The 20,654-nt window shown below is 54.0% G+C and overlaps 1 protein-coding gene and 1 non-coding gene across 2 annotated transcripts; one reads left to right on the forward strand and one right to left on the reverse strand.

The window, feature by feature from the left end:
* Positions 1-15,427: 15,427 nt before the first annotated feature.
* LOC103633346 (uncharacterized) lies at positions 15,428-16,411 on the forward strand. The gene is made up of 2 exons (XM_008655058.2): positions 15,428-15,530; positions 16,082-16,411. The coding sequence occupies exons 1-2, from the start codon at positions 15,467-15,469 to the stop codon at positions 16,309-16,311; spliced, it is 294 nt and encodes a 97-aa protein (XP_008653280.1). The 5' UTR covers positions 15,428-15,466; the 3' UTR covers positions 16,312-16,411.
* A 3,736-nt stretch (positions 16,412-20,147) lies between these two features.
* Positions 20,148-20,236, reverse strand: MIR1432 (microRNA MIR1432). The gene has a single exon (NR_121178.1). It is a non-coding gene; the product is annotated as a microRNA MIR1432 (primary transcript).
* Between the last annotated feature and the right edge of the window lie 418 nt (positions 20,237-20,654).

Consider the following 20,654-nt stretch of genomic DNA (forward strand, 5'->3'; position numbering starts at 1 on the left):
GCAGCGCAGGCGGCGCTGTTTTCCTGTCAGGTCAGTCAGTGGAGGGGCGAAGTGACTGCGTCCACTTCGGCCTTGTCGACTGGAAAGCGCGCGTCAGGATAAGGTGTCAGGCGATCCTTGCATTGAATGCTCCTGCGATCCGGTCGGCTGGCGTGGCGATCTGGCCAAGGTTGCTTCTCCGTGAAGCCTGCCCGAGCTGGGCCTTAGGCGAGTCGAAGGTGCGCCCGTTGCTTGAGGAGACCCTCGGGCGAGGCATGAATCTGCCTTGGTCTGCCGTTCCTGCCCGAGGCTGGGCTCGGGCGAGGCGAGATCATGTCCCTTGAATGGACGAAGCCTTAACCGGAATTGCGCCCATCAGGCCTTTGCAGCTTTGTGCTGATGGGGGTTACTAGCTGAGATTAGGAGCCTTGGGGGTACCCCTAATTACGGTCCTCGACAGTAGCCCCCGAGCCTCAAAGGGAGTGTGGGTACTCGCTTGGAGGCTTTGTCGCACTTTTTTGCAAGGGGACCGGCCTTTCTCGGTTGCATTTTGTTCTGGTGGGTGCGCGCGAGCGCACCCGCCGGGTGTAGCCCCCGAGGCCTCGGAGGAGTGGTTTGACTCCTTCGAGGTCTTAATGCCTTTCGTGATGGCTCAGCCGGTCTGGTTGTTCCCTCATGCGAACTGGTCGTTGCCCGGGTGCATAGTCAGGTTCCGAGTTATCGGGCTAGTATGTTGACGCTGTCAACAGTTTGGCCGGAGTCGGGTTTGCGAGAGCAGCCCCCGAGCCTCTGCACAGGGCGAGAGGACGGTCAAGGGCAGACTCGGCTTTTTTCATACGCCCCTGCGTCGCCTTTCCGCAAGGAGGAGGGGGGAAAGCGCCATGTTGCCCTCAGTGGGCACCGAACATAGTGTCTCCAGTGAGTTGCTAACGGGTGATCCAAGTGGACGCCCGTGCCCCGTTCGGTAAGGGTCAGCTAGTGGCCCAGAGGCGCGCTCCAAAAGTACCTGCAAGTGATTTGCCGGACCCGGTCCTGTTTGATAGGGTCCGAGGGCTCGATGCCTCCCTCTGATGGGATTCCCTTACAGAATCGTTCCTGCTGGTCTCGGAAATGTCCTAGGGTACCTCGGGAGCATAGCCCGAGCCTTGGTTATGTATCGAACGTACCCAGAGTCATCCCTCACTCTGCGTGCTCTAGGGCGGCTATCGAACCCGTCGGGGGGCCAGCCTACGAACCCCTGATCAGTAGTGGGCACGGAGCCCGAGTGGCCTGAGGCGGCTGTTGAACCCTTCCGAGGGGCCAGCCTTCGAACCTCTGACCAGTAGTAGGCGCGGAGCCTGAGTGCTCTAAGGCGGCTGTCGAACCCTTCCGAGGGGCCAGCCTTCGAATCTCTGATCAGTAGGGGGGCTCGGGGCCCGCTTCCTTCGCGGAGAAGGATCCCTCTCGGAGTATCCCCTTTCCCGGTCCCTGTAGCAAGAGAGAGAAAGGGGAAGAGGAAAAGGACACGAAATTGAACGACGTGGCGCACCTTTTTTGACGCGGTCATTATGGCGGAGGTGAAGCGTCGCCCGCTTCGCCTGCCAAAGGTGTCGCCTGTCCTGCCGTAGAGTTAATACGACGGGACGAGTGATTCGCGGGGCAGCCGTTTGCGCATGCGCGAGCCGTTCGAGGAACGGAACACGGGCATGTCGTCTTCACGCCGTGGGAGAGAGCTCTCTCGCTGTTCCAGGAGGGGACGTGAGCCTGCAGATGATATGGCTGCTGCTTCCGCCCGCCTGCCACCGCCATTACTGCCGGCCCACTTTTGGCCATGTTGACCATCGCGCCTTCTTCTGCGGCTGACTGACCCTTGACCGGCGTGCCTGGTTGGCACTGCTGGGCCGTGCGCAGGGTTGCCTCGAGTCGCGGCACCGGTTCCGTAGTCGAGAAGGCGCGGCGCTGGCGCAAGTGGCGCTACAGCTTTTGGCACGTAGCAACCGGCGCGCCGGTTACATGACGTGTGGGCCTGGGCCTCCATGCTGGATGCGTCGAAGTCGAAAGGGTGCGCCCCTTTGGTGCAGTTGCATGCCGCCTGCATGGTGGTCCGCCCTTTCACCCGCTGGTTTGGGCGAAGACGGAGGAATGCTTGTAACCGCTGGGCGGTTACACGCTCCGCGTGCGCGGCGGTTTGGCTTCTTCTGTCCTGGGGCAGCTCGCATGACGCGTGGGGCCCAGCCCCCGTGTCGTAGGGGGAGGACCTTGAAGCGTGTTGGTGAAGACTTAGTCCGCGACAGCTTGAGGACGCAAGTGGGGAGAGTCGCCTTTAAAAAGGGATCGACTTCCTGGGTGGTAGCCATGTCTTCACACTTTCCTCATGCGTCGCATCCTTCCGCCTTCCGAGCCCCCGGATGGGGAGCACCCGCGTTGTCTTCGTCTATTTGTGGAAGGAGCGCAACCTCGTGGAGGTTGGTACCTTTCAGCCATCGCTCGGCTTCAAGGATTTTCGTCAGGCAGCCCGGCTGCATCCCCTCGCCGATGGTCACCCAAGACGGTGACCACCAGTTCGACGGTGGGGAGAAGCAAGCCGGGCTGTGGCCTCTGCCCCGCCCTCAGCTTCAAGGATCTTCGTCATCCTTGCTGGGGCGGAGGGCGAGCTGAGCCGGAGCTCTACCTCGGCGTGGGCTGGCGTCCCGCTTCTTCCTCCAGCTTCTGGGGGTGGAAACCATCCTCCAAGTTTGTAATGGCACCTTGAGTGCTGGCGTATGTTCATTGTGGCTGTCGGGGCCTGAACATTTGTGTATTTGGGCGTAAAGCCGTGTTTCTTCTCCATTTTGCGCACCAGAACTCGCCTGTCGGCTAGCTGGATCGCTTAACCAAGCATGAGTTGCCCTGTGCAGAAGGTGACGAGTGAGGTATCCGTATTCCGGAGGCGTAGGAGTCCCTCGGCTCGGTCGGCCTTGCCACTCGAGGCTCCTCTTGCTTAGCAAAGGAAACCTCGACTGCTCTATGATGAGCCAAAGCCGGAGGCAGCGGTGTCAGCATGGACAGAGGCGGAGTTGGCTGGAGAAGAAACTTCGTCGGCCCAAGAGTAGGGGACTTCCCAGGCCGACGAGGCGTCGCGGTGGTGGCTGGGACCTGGCCAGGTCATCCGCTAGCGGGACCAACCCCGGATTCGGGCTGCCGAAGCCATGAGCCGGGCTGGTGTCCTCGGGGGATAGCTGGCTGAGGCTACGGAGCGGCCGGTCCGGCCGTCTGCTTGGGCCAGGTTCCTGGAGGAGACCCTGGCGGCGATGGCTCAGGCACGGTGCTGACATCTTCCTTCGAGGTGGAGATCCTTCGACCATGTCGCTGTTCGAGGCCAGGTCGGATTCCGCCGAGGGTGGAGTCGATGCCGAGGGTGCTGCTGCTCCCCCTGCTAACGTCTGAACCTGCAGGAACAATTTGTCTGTAGCGTGCGTATGTTTTTTGTGGCCGCCGAGGCCAAAACATACCGTCGTCGTGTTGTAAAGCTGCATTTCTTTTCCCCTTGTTTCGAGTGTCAGGACTTGTTCGTCGGTAACAGAATCGTTTATCCGAGCGTGAGTTACTTATCGCAGAAGGTGATGAGTGAGGTATTCGTATCCCGGAGGCGTAGGAGTCCCTCGGCTCGGTCGGCCTTGCCTGCTTACGTGTACTCTTACTCGTCCGTAAGATTCTGTTATCGATATAGTCGAGATGGCACGAAAAATCGTTTCGGCAGAAAAATCTTTCGAGCGTTAAGACTTGTTCGGTCAGCGGAATCCATTATCCGAGCATGAGTTACTTATCGCAGAAGGTGATGAGTGAGGTATCCGTATCCCGGAGGCGTAGGAGTCCCTCGGCTCGGTCGGCCTTGCCTGCTTACGTGTACTCTGTCGTTTTCAGGACTCCACTATCGAAGTAGTCGAAAAGCACGAAAGATGTTCTGGCAGAAAGACTTTTTCCGAGGAAAATTTTGACGCAGAGGGGGTTCCCCCCTTCTAGCCCTCGAGGGAGGGTCGGGCTTTGCCGAGGCAAGGCTGACCCTTCCTTGAAGGTTAGACTTTGCTTGCGTATGTAAACGAGGTACATGAGCGACTTGAAAACATCTTAAGGGTAGAAGCGACGTAGCTGTCGGATGTTCCAAGCATTGCTGTAGACCTTGCCTTAACTGTTGGCCAGCTTGTATGTTCCGGGCTTCAGAATCTTGACGATGATGAACGGCCCTTCCTAGGGAGGCGTGAGCTTGTGGCGCCCTCGGGCATCTTGTCATAGCCGAAGCACCAAGTCACCCACCTGGAGGTCTCAGGACCGAACCCCTCGGGCGTGGTAGCGTCACAGGGACTGCTGATACCACGCCGAGTGTAGTAAGGCCATGTCCCGAGCCTCTTCCAGCTGGTCTAGTGAGTCTTCTCGGTTTGTCCGGTTGCTTTGGGCGTCGTATGCCCTCGTCCTGGGGAGCCGTGTTCTAAGTCTATGGGCAAGATAGCCTCGGCCCCATAGACTAGAAAAAACGGTGTGAAGCCCGTGGCTCGGCTTGGCGTCGTCCTCAGACTCCAGACCACCGAGGGGAGTTCCTTCATCCACCGCCTGCCGAACTTGTTGAGATCGTTGTAGATCCTCGGCTTCAGCCCCTGTAGAATCATGCCGTTGGCACGCTCTACCTGCCCATTCGTCATGGGGTGAGCCACGGCGGCCCAGTCCACCCGGATGTGGTGGTCCTCACAGAAGTCCAGGAACTTTCTGCCGGTGAACTGGGTGCCGTTGTCGGTGATGATGGAGTTCGGGACCCCGAAGCGATGGATGATGTTGGTGAAGAACGCCACCGCCTGTTCGGACCTGATGCTGTTTAGGGGTCGGACCTCGATCAACTTGGAGAATTTGTCGATGGCGACCAGCAGGTGCGTGAAGCCCCCGGGTGCCTTCTGCAAGGGACCGACGAGGTCCAGACCCCACACAGCAAACGGCCAGGTGATGGGTATTGTTTGTAGAGCCTGAGCAGGCAGGTGGGTCTGCTTTGCGTAGAATTGACACCCTTGGCATGTGCGCACAATCCTAGTGGCGTTGGCCACCGCGGTCGGCTAGTAGAAACCCTGTCGGAAGGCATTTCCCACGAGGGCCCGAGGTGCTGCGTGGTGACCGCAAGCCCCCGAGCGTATTTCTTGCAATAACTCCTGACCTTCGGCGATGGATATGCATCATTGGAGGATGCCTGAGGGGTTGCGGTGGTAGAGCTCCTTTTCGTCACCCAGCAAGACGAACGACTTGGCGCGCCGCGCCAGTCGTCGAGCTTCGGCTCTGTCGACGGGTAGCTCTCCTCGGTGGAGATATTGCAGGTATGGGGTCTGCCAGTTTCGATTAGGCGTGACCCCATTCCGCTCTTCCTCGACGCATAGTGCCTCACCCTCGGGGGCCGAGGTTGCCTCGGGCTGGGCCGAGGCTGCCTCGGGCTAGGCCAAGGGCGCCTCGGGCAGAGCTGAGGCCTTCTCGGGCTCGGGCGTGTCGTCGGTCTTGACGGAGGGTTGATGTAGGTCTCGGGAGAAGACGTCCGGAGGAACGGTTGTCCGCCCCGAGGCTATCTTAGCCAGCTCATCCGCAGTTTCGTTGTATCGTCGAGCGACGTGGTTGAGCTCGAGCCCGTAGAACTTGTCCTCCAGGCGCCGAACCTCGTCGCAGTAGGCTTCCATCTTCGGGTCGCGGCAGTGAGAGTTCTTCATGACTTGGTCGATGACAAGCTGCGAGTCACCGCGAGCGTCAAGGCGTCGGACCCCTAGCTCAATGGCAATGCGCAACCCATTAACCAGAGCCTCATACTCGGCCACATTGTTGGACGCCGGAAAATGGAGGCGCAGCACGTAGCGGAGGTGCTTCCCGAGGGGTGGGATGAAGAGCAGGCCCGCGCCTGCTCCTGTTTTCATCAGCGACCCGTCGAAAAACATGGTCCAGAGTTCGGTTGGATCGGAGTTGTTGGAAGCTGGGTGTCGACCCATTCAACCACAAAGTCCGCCAAGACTTGGGACTTTATGGCCTTCCGAGGGGCGAACGAGATTGTCTCGCCCATGATCTCCACCGCCCACTTTGCGATCCTACCCGAGGCCTCTCGGTACTGGATGATCTCCCCCAGGGGGAAGGATGACACCACAGTCACCGGATGAGACTCGAAGTAGTGCCACAACTTTCGCCGTGTCAGAATCACCGCGTACAGCAGCTTCTGAATTTGCGGGTAGCGGATCTTAGTCTCGGACAGTACCTCACTGATGAAGTAAACCGGCCTCTAGACGGGCAGTGCGTGTCCTTCTTCTCGTCTCTCGACCACGATCGCGGCGCTGACCACCTGAGTGGTGGCAGCGACGTAGATCAAGAGGGCTTTTCCGACAGCGGGGGGGCACCAGGATGGGCGCGCTTGTAAGGAGCGCCTTCAAGTTCCCGAGGGCTTCCTCGGCCTCGGGGGTCCAAGCGAAGCGCTCGGTCTTCCTTAAGAGGCGATACAGGGGCAGGCCTCTTTCGCCGAGGCGTGAGATGAAGCGGCTCAGAGCCGCAAGGCATCCCATGACCCTCTGTACTCCTTTCAAGTCCTTGATAGGCCCCATGTTGGTGATGGCCACGATTTTCTCCGGGTTGGCCTCGATGCCCCGCTCGGAGATGATGAACCCCAGGAGCATGCCTCGGGGGACTCCGAAGACACACTTCTCGGGATTGAGTTTTACGCCTTTCGCTTTGAGACACTTGAATGTCGTTTCAAGGTCAGAGAGGAGGTCGGAGGCTTTCCTCGTCTTGACTACGATGTCATCGACGTAGGCCTCGACCGTTCGACCAATGTGCTCACCGAACACGTGGTTCATGCACCTTTGGTATGTCGCACCTGCATTCCTCAAACCGAATGGCATAGTAATGTAGCAGTACATGCCAAAAGGTGTGATGAAAGAAGTCGCGAGCTAGTCAGACTCTTTCATCATGATTTGGTGATACCCTGAGTAGGCATCGAAGAACGACAGGGTTTCGCACCCAGCGGTGGAATCCACGATTTGATCGATACGAGGCAGAGGGTAGGGAACCTTCGGACATGCTTTGTTTAGACCAGTGTAGTCTGCACACATCCGCCATTTCCCACCTGTCTTTTTCACAAGCACAAGGTTGGCTAGCCATTCGGGATGGAATACCTCTTTGATGAACCCTGCAGCCATCAGCTTGTGGATCTCCTCGCCTATGGCTCTGCGCTTTTCTTCGTCGAATCGGCGCAGAGGCTGCTTCACGGGTCGGGCTCCAGCTCGGATATCCAGTGAGTGCTCGGCGACTTCCCTCGGTATGCCAGGCATGTCCGAGGGACTCCACGCAAAAACCTCGGCGTTCACACGGAGAAAGTCGACGAGCACTGCTTCCTATTTGGTGTCGAGCTCGGAGCCGATCCAGATCTGCTTGGAGGCATCGTTGCTGGGGTCGAGAGGGACAGACTTAACCGCCTCTGCTGGTTCAAAGTTGCCGGCGTGGCGCTTCACATTTGGAACCTCCTTGGAGAGGTTTTCCATGTCGGCGATGAGGGCCTCGGATTCGGCGAGGGCCTCGGCGTACTCCACGCACTCCACGTCGCATTCGTACGCGTGTCGGTACGTGGGGCCGACGGTGATGACCCCGTTGGGGCCCGACATCTTGAGCTTGAGGTAGGTGTAGTTGGGGACGGCCATGAACTTGGCGTAACATGGTCTCCCCAGCACTGCGTGGTAGGTTCCTCGGAACCCGACCACCTCGAACGTGAGGGTTTCCTTTCGGAAGTTGGAGGGAGTCCCGAAGCAGACGGGCAGATCGAGTTGTCCAAGGGGCTGGACGCGCTTCCTAGGAATGATCCCGTGAAAGGGCGCCGCATCGGCCCGGATTGAGGACAGATTGATCTGCAAGAGCCCGAGGGTGTCAGCGTAGATGATGTTGAGGCTGCTGCCTCCATCCATGAGGAACTTGGTAAGCCTGACGTTGCCAATGATGGGATCAACAACGAGCGGGTACTTCCCCGGGCTCGGCACACGGTTGGGGTGGTCGTCTTGGTCGAAGGTGATGGGCTTGTCAGACCAGTCTAGATAGACTGGCGCTGCCACCTTTACCGAGCAGACCTCCCGGCGCTCTTGCTTGCGTTGCCGAGCCGAGGCATTCGCCACCCGCCCACCGTAGATCATGAAGCAGTCATGGACCTCGGGGAACTCCTCTGCCTTATGAGCTTCCCTCTTGTCGTTGTCGGGGGCCCTGTCACCTTCCGCCGGCGGCCCGGCCTTGTGGAAGTAGCATCGAAGCATGACGCACTCCTCAAGGGTGTGCTTGACAGGACCCTGGTGATAGGGGCACGACTCCTTGAGCATCTTGTCGAACAAGTTGGCGCCTCCGGGAGGTTTCCAAGGGTTTTTGTGCTCAGCGGCGGCGACAAGGTCTGCGTCGGCGGCGTCGCGTTTCGCTTGCGACTTCTTCTTGCCCTTCTTCCTCGTGCCACGCTGAGCGGACGCTTCAGGGGCGTCATCCGGCTGGCGCCCTGAGGCTGCTTGTCCTTCCGGAAGATGGCCTCGACTGCCTCCTGGACAGAGGCGAACTTGGTGGCGATGTCCATTAGCTCGCTCGCCCTGGTGGGAGTCTTGCGACCCAGCTTGCTCACCAGGTCGCGGCAAGTGGTGCCGGCGAGGAACGCGCCAATGACATCGGAGTCGGTGATATTGGGCAGCTCGGTGCGCTGCTTCGAAAATCGCCGGATGTAGTCCCGCAGGGATTCTCCCGGCTGCTGGCGGCAGCTTCGGAGATCCCAGGAGTTCCCAGGGCGCACGTATGTGCCCTGGAAGTTGCCGGCGAAGGCTTTGACCAGGTTGTCCCAGTTGGAGATCTGCGCAGGAGGCAGATGCTCCAGCCAGGCTCGGGCGGTGTCGGAGAGGAACAGGGGGAGGTTGCGGATGATGAGGTTGTCATCGTCCGTTCCACCCAGCTGGCAGGCCAGCCGGTAGTCCGCGAGCCACAGTTCAGGCCTCGTCTCCCCCGAGTACTTGGTGATGGTAGTTGGGGCTCGGAACCAGGTCGGGAACGGTGCCCGTCGTATGGCCCGGCTGAAAGCTTGCGGACCGGGTGGTTCGGGCGAAGGGCTCCGATCCTCCCCGCTGTCGTAGCGTCCCCCACGCCTGGGGTGGTAGCCTCGACGCACCCTCTCGTCGAGGTGGGCTCGATGGTCGCGGCGATGGTGCTCGTTGCCGAGGCGGCCCGGGGCCGCAAGCGCTATGTCCCGCGTGCGCCCGGTGTGGACCGAGGCTTCCCGCATGAATCGGGAAGTCGCGGCGCGATGCTCCGGGGGGTATCCCTGCCTTCGGGAGGCAGAGCTTTCGGCCCATCGGACCGCGGCATCCTCCAGGAGATTCTTGAGTTCTCCCTGGATACGCCGCCCCTTGGTGGTGGATGGTTCCGGCATCGCGCGCAGTAGCATTGCTGCTGCAGCCAGGTTCTGGCCGACCCCACTAGAAGCCGGGGGCAGCCTTGCCCTAGCATCGTCGGCGATGCGGCGCTGGACGTCCTGGGCCAGATGACACACTTCTCCGGCCGGTGCTCGGCCTACCCGCTCCTACCTGATGTTCTGCCGGAGCTGCACAAGTTGTCCTGCTTACTCGTCGAGCCTGGCCTGCATCTCGCGGATTTGCTCGAGCTGTGTGTCCTGACCCCCCGCAGGGACTGGGACCACAGCTAGCTCCCGAAGGATGTCAACGCGAGGCGCAGGACTAGAGGGATCGCCGTCCTCTGGCATACCAAGGTGGTTGCCTTCGTCGAGACCCTCTAGATTGACGTGAAAACATTCATGACATGGGCCACAGTCCTCGTCGCCGAGGCTGTGGCTATCATCGGAGCAATCGGAGAGGCAGTAGTCACATGCGGTCATGAAGTCCTGCATGACACTAGAGTTACCGAGCCCGGAGAAATCCCAACCAGAGTCGGGCTCGTCGTCTTCCTCAGAACCCGGAGGCCCGTTGGTCGAGACGACCGTCAATCTGTCCCAGGTTGACCACATATGGTACCCCGAGAGGTTTGGATATGCCTTTATGAAAGCGTCAATCTAAAAGGCACTGGATGGGAAACAGATGATACCTCTTGATCGACGGACGGTGACGGAGTCACGTCGGGGACGGACTGCACCGTTATCTCAGGTACAAGGTTGACGCCCAGCAAGTCCTTCGCGAGCGTGCAGGCGTCGCCCGTCGTATGCTTGGGGTTGGCGTGTTGCGGGGAAACGACGCTCGTCTTCGTCTCAAACGCGAGGTCAACGCCCGACGTGTCCCCCGCTGGGGCGCCGGTGTCGCCGACTCGCTCGACAGCCGATGAGGCGCCGCCTCCTGCTTGGCCATGATTGCCCCGCCTCCTTCCCGTCGACGGGGAAGGTGACGGGACAGACTCGGATACTGTTCTTCTGCCACGCGGGGAAGACGTCATCGATTCCGCCGGCGGCGGGCGGGCTGACGGCCACCATTGTCGTTGTCGCGCGGCGGAGGAAGGAGTATCATGTCGTAGCTGTCGTCGAGGGACATGAACTCGAGACTCCCGAAACGGAGCTTCGTCCCGGGTTGGAGAGGTTGCTAGAGACTCCCCATCTGGAGCTTGACGGGAAGCTGTTCGTCAACACGCAGCAGGCCCCTACCTGGCGCGCCAACTGTCGGCGTTTCGACCCCGGGGGGTCCCTGGACTGACGAGTAAATTATCGCTGCGTGTCCCAGCCCAGATGGGTCGGCGCGAGACGGAGACACAAGGGGGTAAAAATAGTAAGGGGGAACCCGCGGCCTCGTGTTGTCCTGCGCCCAGGGCGGATGCGCTTGCAGTAGGGGGTTACAAGCGTTCGCGAGGGAGAGAGAGAGACAGGGGGCGTTAGGCTGCCCGTTCTCCCGCGTAGCCACCTCCTTCGTATGAGAGCCCTGGACCTTCCTTTTGTAGGCGTAAGAAGAGGGTCCAGGTGTACAACGGGGGGTGTAGTAGTGTGCTAACGTGTCTAGCAGAGAGGAGCTAGAGCCCTATGTACGTGCCGACGTGGCTGTCGGAGAGGTGTTGGAGCCCTGTTCATGTGGCGTCGTGGCCGTCAGAGGAGCGCTTGAGCCCTGTAGAAGCACAGTTGTCGGGGCTGTCGGATCCTTGCTGACGTATCCTTGCTTCCGTAGGGGGCTGAGAACCACCGTTGTCATGGAGCACGCGGGGTGCCATCATTACTTGTTTTACCGGGGCGAGCCAGATGGGACGCCGGTCTTGTTCCCCGTAGCCTAGGCTAGCTAGGGGTAGGGTAATGATGGCCTCCCCTTGTGGCGTGGTCGGCCCGAGCGAGGTGGTGACTCCTCCGAGGTCGAGGCTGAGTCCGAGCCCTGGAGTCGGGCGAGGCGGAGAGCGTCTTCCGGAGTAGAGGCTGAGTCCGAGCCCTGGGGTCGGGCGAGGCGGAGATCGTCGTCTGGAGCGAGGTCGAGTCCGAGCCCTGGGGTCGGGCGAGGCGGAGATCGTCGTCCGAGGCGAGGTCGAGTCCGAGCCCTGGGGTCTGGCGAGGCGGAGATCGTCGTCCGAGGCGAGGTCGAGTCCGAGCCCTAGGGTCGGGCGAGGCGGAGATCGTCGTCCGAGGCGAGGTCGAGTCCGAGCCCTGGGGTCGGGCGAGGCGGAGATCGTCGTCCGAGGCGAGGTCGAGTCCGAGCCCTGGGGTCGGGCGAGGCGGAGATTCCTATGGCGCCCGAGGCTGGACTTGGTTGTTGTCAGCCTCACCCTGGCGGGTGGCACAGCAGTCGGAGCAGCGCAGGCGGCGCTGTTTTCCTGTCAGGTCAGTCAGTGGAGGGGCGAAGTGACTGCGGTCACTTCGGCCTTGTCAACTGGAAAGCGCGCGTCAGGATAAGGTGTCAGGCGATCCTTGCATTGAATGCTCCTGCGATCCGGTCGGCTGGCGAGGCGATCTGGCCAAGGTTGCTTCTCCGTGAAGCCTGCCCGAGCTGGGCCTTGGGCGAGTCGAAGGTGCGCCCGTTGCTTGAGGAGACCCTCGGGCGAGGCGTGAATCTGCCTTGGTCTGCCGTTCCTGCCCGAGGCTAGGCTCGGGCGAGGCGAGATCGTGTCCCTTGAGTGGACGGAGCCTTAACCGGAATTGCGCCCATCAGGCCTTTGCAGCTTTGTGCTGATGGGGGTTACCAGCTGAGATTAGGAGCCTTGGGGGTACCCCTAATTACGGTACCCGACAGGAGAGAACAAACAAATCACAAGCAATAAACACAATAGACACGAGTGATTTGTTTTACCAAGGTTCGGCCCTCGAAAGCCTAGTCCCCGTTGAGGAGTCCACTAAGGACGGGTCTCTTTCAACCCTTTCCCTCTCTCCACCGATCACCAAAGACCGGCGAGCTCTTCTTCTTCTCAAGGATCACTTAAGACCCCGCAAGGATCACCACACTCTTTGGTGTCTCTTGCTAGCTTTACAACCCTCCAAAACTTTGGAGGAAGTTCAATGGGAGTCAAAACTCCACGCGCAAAAGAACATAAGATGAAGCACACACTTTCTCTCAATGAATCTCACAAGGCTCTAGTGCTAAACTCAAGCGAGTAGCTCTCTCTTGCTTGCTCTCTCTTTTGTGGCACTTGTGTTGGTTGTAGTGGTCTAAATCTTGTGCATAGGATGGATCGATGAATAGATGTGGTTGGGAGGACTTGAATATGTCAACTATATGACTTGGAATGTTGCTTGGGCTCCTCCTTTGAAGTGGCCGGTTGGGGTGGTATTTATAGCCACCATCCAAAATGTAGCCGTTGGAGAAGTCTGCTGGCGATGGGCGCACCGGACAGCCCGGTGCGCCACCGGACAGTGTCCGGTGTGCCGCCACGTCATCCTCCCGTTAGGGCTTGGAGCTGGTCGACCGTTGGAGGCTTTGTCCTCATGTGGCACCGGACAGTCCGGTGTGGCACCGGACAGTCCGGTGCCCCTCTGACCAACTGCTCTGACTTGTGTTGCGCTCACTATGCTGCACTGTTCCCTGTCAGAGTCGACCATTGCGCGCAGATAGCCATTGCTCCGCTGGTGCACCGGACAGTCCGGTGGCCCACCGGACAGTCCGGTGAATTATAGTGGAGCTGCGCCTGATAAACCCGAAGCTGAAGAGTTTGAGGTCGATCCTCTCTGGTGCACCGAACACTGTCCGGTGGTGCACCGAACACTGTCCGGTGGTGCACCGGACACGGTCCGGTGGCACACCGGACAGTCCGGTGCGCCAGACCAGGGAGCACTTCGGTTTCCTTTGCTCCTTTCTTCTTGAACCCTTTTTAACATTTGTATTGGTTTTGAGTTGAACCTTTGGCACCTGTAGAACATATACTCTAGAGCAAACTAGTTAGTCCAATTATTTGTGTTGGGCATTTCAACCACCAAAATCATTTAGGGAAAGGTTTAAAGCCTATTTACCTTTCACTTTGCGGTGAGAGGGGAATGAGAAAGGCAGAACAATAACAGAACATAGAATGGTGGCAGTACATGGGAATGGGCTGTGCGGGGAGGAGGAAATGGGAAAGACAGAACATGGAATGGTGGCAGAACACGGAATGACAGACTACTCTTGCAGCCTTAATAAGTAGTAGAGATTAGATATACAAATTGTTCGGTTGCCCTAGCTACAGTTGTGGCTGCATTTTCTCTCTCTAAGACTACCGTAGCAGCAGCAGCCGTAGCAAGCTACAGTGAACGATTTGATATATCTTTAAATATATTTTTATGATAAATTTTTTGAAGCCATAAATGATGCTAATAATTTTTTATTAATTAGCGCCAACTATTTTGGGATGAAGGAAATACCTAATTTGTAGTAAGGTAAGGGGCAGTCATCCAATGAATGACATGTGTGATGGGTATTAGCCTTCTCCATTTGTAAGGAAAAAAATAGTTATTTGTAGATATAGGTGTAGATATAGATGTAGATTAGATAGATAGATAGATAGATAGATAGATAGATAGATAGATAGATAGATATATGCAGATATATAGATATATATGTAGGTAATTACGCTACTTATAGGTTTAAAACTAATGTTTGTTCTATCGGTTACTCTAGGTTAGTTTGCAATTATGCCAGTAACAGTAAGACATAGCCCCAACTATTTACTATAAGGATACTGTGCGCATTGTTGTGGGACACGTAGAAATAGAGCTGTTGCATTATAAGTTTGTCTTACATATTTTTGCAACGATTTGGTCAAAATCGGGAAAGGTAAAGAATGGCAGAATTAAAGCTACTATTAGAATATTAGGTTGAATTATATGATGATGAAACAACAAACAAATATATTATATGGATGTCTTGTTTTCTTGATAGATTAAAAATAATAATTGCACTTATTGTAGATTACCTGTATAACTTTTATAAAAAAAGATTAAAAATTAAGGGTGTGGAAGAAATGAGGGGGAGCAACATTTAGTGAGGATGTGTTGATGAATTCTGAGATTGAAAGTATTAGAGGATGGTGTGATATTTAATGAGGTGACATAGATAACTTTTATAAGCAGTTCGCTTCTGTTCTACAGTGGTTCCTCTTCACACAGCAGCAGCCGTGCAGAGCTGGGCTGTTGATATAGAAAACTAATGAAGTTCACTTTTATAAGATCTAAAAATATAATCTAGATTAGCGGCACTATGAACTTTTTTCCTTCATGCTTAACAATTCATCATAAAACTAAAACATATGTGATTATGCTCATGTATGAAGGGAGTATCCCTCCATCTCAAAAAGAAAGATGCCCAAGGTTCTATGAAGGTTCAATTATCTCGGGATTTGTAGAAAATACCAATAACCCCCTCCATCCCAAAATAGAATATGTTTTAGCTTTTAGTTGATTCATACAATAATTTATATATTTAATATATATATATATATATCTAAATTCATCATGATCCGTTTAAATATAGACATGAAAATTAAGAGCTAAAAAACTAATATTTTGATACAGAAAGAGTACTAGCATATGTATCTCTAAATAAATTTATTAAAAAATAAATTCAAATATTAATTTAATAACATTTATTGTGCACCATAATCTCTTGTATAATATTTAAGAATGCTTGATTTTTTTTAAGAAGCGAGAATAACGATCTTTACCGGATGGATGGAGTACTCGTTTCATTACGTCTTTGTTTTTTTCCCCCTCTTCTTGGGACGATTCCTGCGTCTACTGGTGGAATCCACTGTTTTGCACTAAGATATAAAAAAAGGTAAAACGGTTGGGATCTTTGGCAAGGAAATTAACACAATGAGTATTTCTCAGGTGTAATTTAATTATAGATTTAATTGTTGCGTATCCTAAACTGGAGTCGGATAGTAGCGCATCCATTTTCCACGTAATAAAATTGTTCGAAGAGTCCACAACACCGCTAGAAAGGACTCATGAAAACTACACGTGCAAACACTAGCTGCTCTGCCCAAGCCAAGCGCCTATAAAAGAGAAGGCCAGATCCCAGAAGAGCCCCTCGAAAGCGCCCAGGACCCACAAAAGTACACTACAAAGCTGTGCAAAATGGCTCCAGCGATTGCCGCCATGCTCACGATGCTTCTGCTGCTCACCGCTCATGCCTTTGCAGGTTTGTGTCACGCGCATCCTCCATGCATTTCTTTCTTTTCTTTCTTTTAGATCATAGGTATAAGCTCATATCTATATGTTTTAAATGAGAACAAACTAATTCATACACTTTGCTAGCAGTACGTAACTAAAGAGTTATATGCCATGAAACTAGTTTGGTATGTTAAACTCCTGTCATCAGCCATTCAGCCTATGTTATGCCAGCAATCCTTCTTTGCAAGCGTACAAGCAAGCTATTTGATTCATTAGATTACGATCCAACCACAGATATAACTATGGTTTGTTAGGAGTTTTTTTATAAAGATTATTGAGCTGGTGGTGGAATGATTTAAGTGTTAAATGTGACATACGGTTGGATCACGATCTAATGGATCTGATTGTTTGCTTGCACGTTTACAAAGAACGACTGTTTGCATAGCCGTCGTTGCCCATATTTTTCTCTCTCTCTATCAGATCAGAGTATAAGGTGCTAGAGGCCTTAATAAATTCTAAGATCTATATAGATTTGATTTCCGTCCACGCGTCTGTCCATTTGTGGATGATCTCGGGCAGGTCACGTGGAAAGCGAGCATCTGGGCGGAAGGCAAGCCCAAGGGCTGCAGGAGCCTCCCCTCGTCGCCGGCGGAGCGTTCCCAGATAGCCAATGTGCCGAGACGCGTCTGTACAGAGGGCCGTGCGTGGAGATGCTGTGCGCCGCCGCTTGCCTGGTGCAGATGCGCCATGGCGGACACTGCAGGGGAAACTTCGTCAAGGGCCGCTGCTACTGCCTCTCGTGCTCTTGATAGTCGCCTAGTGAGACGTTCGTTCACGTTCGTGCCGCGAATACGTACAGCGATGATGGAATATTGGAATGGAATAAGAATAATCATAGACTCTTCAGCAGTTCATCTCCAGAGGAACTCAACAGGGCTGGACTTGGTGCATGCACGTCGTTCTCCCATCCCATGCATGCATCCCACAGGATGGGCCCGAACCGCGCCGTCTCGCGCTATTCTTCTTGCTCCTGAACACGGCCTTGTAGCTCATCTTCTCCTAGCTCGTCGAATTCAAGCGTCCTCCGCGTGACGGTCACCGCCACCAGCTGGTCCGGCGCCACGACCCGCACGGGCACACGGCGTAGGCCTAGTTTCTCTCTATAAATGTACGGTATAACACAAACGTTTTGCCTCTTCCTCTATGCCGCGTCATCGTACTTAATCCCGATCTTCGGTGGATCTTCGATGTGCACCGTCGAACATGAAAGCAGGTCTCTTAAAATCCGTTGTTCTCAGCGTTCATATTGATAAACTAGACATTTTTTATGACCAACAATAAATAATCTAGGTGTCTGTTCTACAACAAATAACCTAACAGGTTATCTAACAGCACAATTATATAAATGCAGCACAATTCTACCATAACAGATAAACTGAAGTATGAGGTCAAATCAGATGATACGTACTGATCAGATATACTGGTAGACGACGCTGGTAGAAGCAGCAGAGTCTATGACGTAGAAGCAGCAGGATCGACGACAAGATCGCGAGCATTTGCGTGAGGATGCTTTCCAAAAACCTTATTCGCCCTCACCCGATGCAAGCTCTCGAAGGCGACGAGTTCCGGAGACCTGCTTTCCCGGTCGCGGATGCACGACGGGGATCGGGATGAAGAGCACTATAATGGCAACACAGTTGTGAGTAGAGGTAAAAACCTGACTTGTGTTGGGATGGGTTTGGCGTCCAGACGCCTTATATAGAGCCGTGTCTGCGAACCGATAAGGACCCGCGATCCGATCGACACGTTATCCACAAATCGATAGACTCGTGCTCCGATAACCGCTCAGATTCTTATCGCGATCGGATAGGGCTCTAGACTTAACAGCCAAGCAACCAAAAAATAAAACGGTAAAAGGAAACTGCGCCCTGCAAGGCGAGGGGTCAAATTTTGGTGGACCATTCACGCACATGTCATGTGCCCTTCACCCCGCCCCGTCCAGTCGACTCGAGCGAGCATGCGTGGTTCTCCACACTCTCACCCCTCATCCATGACTGGATGAATGAGTGTAGCCTCCATATTTAAATTAGTTTCACTCCATTTGAACTAGCAATGTGGGACTATTTGTTCCACCATTCCCTAGCCATATCCATACATGTGCTTTTGAGATTCTTCTAATATTTAATTGAATTTTACAATTGGACCTAGCCCATAAATTCAACAGATTCTACACCTGGAGAGGATGAATAAGGTTTTTGGAGAGCGCTCTGTGCGTCTGCTCAATCGCTTCATGGACTTGTCGTCTCCATCGACTTCGTCGCCACGACTCGTCTTCCTCTTGTCGCGCGAGCACTTCATATCATCGGCAAGAACGGAACATTGTTGTCATCTTCTCTACTTGATCGTTATCAAGAAAGTATGACCATCTCCCTCTAACTATGAATTTCATACTGTGTTTGATAATCTATTTAGACATGGTTCTGCTAGTGCAATTTTTAATTTTAATTGGCATGGTGAGATCTTGCTTGTCACATTTAGTTACACCCATCTCCAACAGTTTACCTAAACCGTTTCCCATACCCAAATTAGGTAAAGGGAGACATTGTAGACACGTTCAACAGTTTACCTAAAGTTTTACCCGGAAGGCAATCTATCCATCCCACCCCAGGTGGGTATGGGTAAACTGTTTAAAGTGGTCATGTTTCTCTCATGCTTCACGTATTTTAGGTCTGTTTGGTTTGATGCCTAACTATTCTGTCTAAGATTAGTTTTTCAATTCGAACGACTAACCTTAGGCAAAGTGTGACACATTTAGCCACGAACCAAACAGCCTGTTTGTTTCATTGATCTTGCTCCACTAAAACAGTCTACAAATTCCCGCAGTAGTCAATTACTGTAATAACTAGGCCAGGGACATTTTCTTTTTGACCGACTCCGGAGAAGCTTCTTTGTGCGCCTTGTCCAATCAAAAGCTTCCATCACCTCTCATGTGAATGAACTCGTACTAGTAAACTAATACAAAGATGCTGGCACATGTGCATATCACAATCGTTAAAAGTACATATGTAATTTGAAAACAGGAATATTATAGAGTGGATTTATTATATTTAAAACCATAATAAATTATAATTCACAACCATATGTCAATATCACAATCGCATATATAGAGTAACATTTTATTCTGAGTCGTGTGTCCGTGCCTAATGGTACCGACCACCTAATTAGAGCATCTCCAAGAGATTCCAAAAATAAATCTCCTAATACTTAGAATTGGGATCTCCCTAAATGTCTTAATTCCAAAAAAAATGAATCGTCTCCAACAACCCCCAATATAATTCAAAAACACAATGAATCGCAGGTACACAATGTCTACATATAAGCTTCAGATGTTTGTATAATCTTCCGATGTGTTAGTTGTATAAGTTGCTGCTTAGAATTGTAGGTACACAATGTCTGCATATAAGCCGTTGAAAGTATAATGTTGAACGTTCCATGATAAACTCTTTGTGCCAACAAACAGACCTTGAAAATGATTGCATAAATATTATTCTTACAACAACCAGTTCTTCAAAAAAATTGAAATGTTGCATAGAGGCAAAGCTCTTCATTGTTTCATACTACTTGAAACATCGCATGCAGGCACCACATCTCGCGTCAGCTCAAAGCAACACAATAAACAGAGGTACTGGTACGACTGTCATCGTAGTGACCGCGGAGACCACCGGAGCCGCTGACCCAACAAGCTGCACGTTGAAGTTGCAGGCGCCATGAGACGCGTTCTCGTCGACGACGACGACGGTGAGCCCCTAGAAGTTTGATTTGGCGGCAGCAGTGCAGCTGGAGGCGTCAGCGTATCTCAATGCATGGATCCATGGGGTTTCAGGAGAGGGTGACCGCCGCCAGAAGCAGAACATCAATGAGAAGAGTTTGGCGCGTGAAATCGAGTGTGCTGGTGACGGGCGATGGAGTGAATGGGTGAAAACAACACGTGAACGGAAAATAGGGTCTCGATTGGGAGCTCAAGCGATGGCGGATGTTTGCGCCGTGGAGGGGATGATTTCCGCATGCGGGAGTTTAGAGATACTGTATAGGTTACTGTTGGAATCGTTGTTTCCTTCCCCCCCCCCTAAAATAAGGATTATGACCTAGATTTTAAGGATCTCTTGGAGATGCTCTTATGACATGCTCTTAATTATGTCATGCTAGTGGAGCCCACCCTCGAGACCTGCCATTAAAGCAGGGCACCTGCGCTTGTTCTTCAGAGACGCGGGTCACCATGCGAGGACGCTAATGCTATTGCTAAGCCACATCGTCTCCAGCACTCGCAGGAAGAGAGAGAAAGGATGGATCAGACGAGAATCCATCCTGGTCCTGTAGTGGAGTCTGAAGCTCCAAGAAAGAGCACACGCAGACGCAGATGCTGCCAATGCGTTTCAGAGGGTCTCTGATCAGAAAACGGCCCGTGTGTTTTCAGCGACGCAAAAGCAGGAGGTACCTACCTGATTCTGGATGGACGGCTAATCTCCTCGCCTGCTCAAAAAAAAAAAACAGACAAGCTGAAGGAGCCGTCGAGGTACGTCGTAAACTTGGCCGTCGTCGAGGTCCCGTGTGCACAGCTGAGCTGGGCCAGCGAGAGCCCGCCCTATGCTTCAGGCGAGATGACACCCACTTCAGACGGACAGACACGGCGCGGATGGACCGGTCCGTCTGGCGTCGGTGTCATCTCTCCTGAGCGTAGGACGCACACCCACAAATAACCACGGCTGCAGGGTTCGGTTCTGCTTGCCGCACGCATGCTGTCTTGTCTTGTATATATAGAGGCAGAGGCGTAAGCAGGGGCGTTCATGCCGGGTAGGGGTAGCTGGTGACGTCCAGCCCTGACGTGACGACTGACGACGAGGCACACTGTGCGGTGACCGGCGATCCAGCGGTCCGGCTGGAGCTCGTGCTTTCACACGAGAAAACTTTGACGCCTTCCTTCAGCTTCCACTTCCACACCGGACGGAGATTATAGGCACGGGGTCAACGCCTCTGTCTGTCACTGGCTCACTGAGCGCGAGCCGTTCAGTGCGAGAACGCAATGGTGCGCTCCGGGCTCCGCTGTCTGTCTGTCTCTGTCTGTCACCCAATATTTTTGTGCCCAAGACCGACT

This window comes from Zea mays, chromosome 7 (assembly GCF_902167145.1).
Source record: "Zea mays cultivar B73 chromosome 7, Zm-B73-REFERENCE-NAM-5.0, whole genome shotgun sequence".
NCBI classification, from domain to species: Eukaryota; Viridiplantae; Streptophyta; class Magnoliopsida; order Poales; family Poaceae; genus Zea; species Zea mays.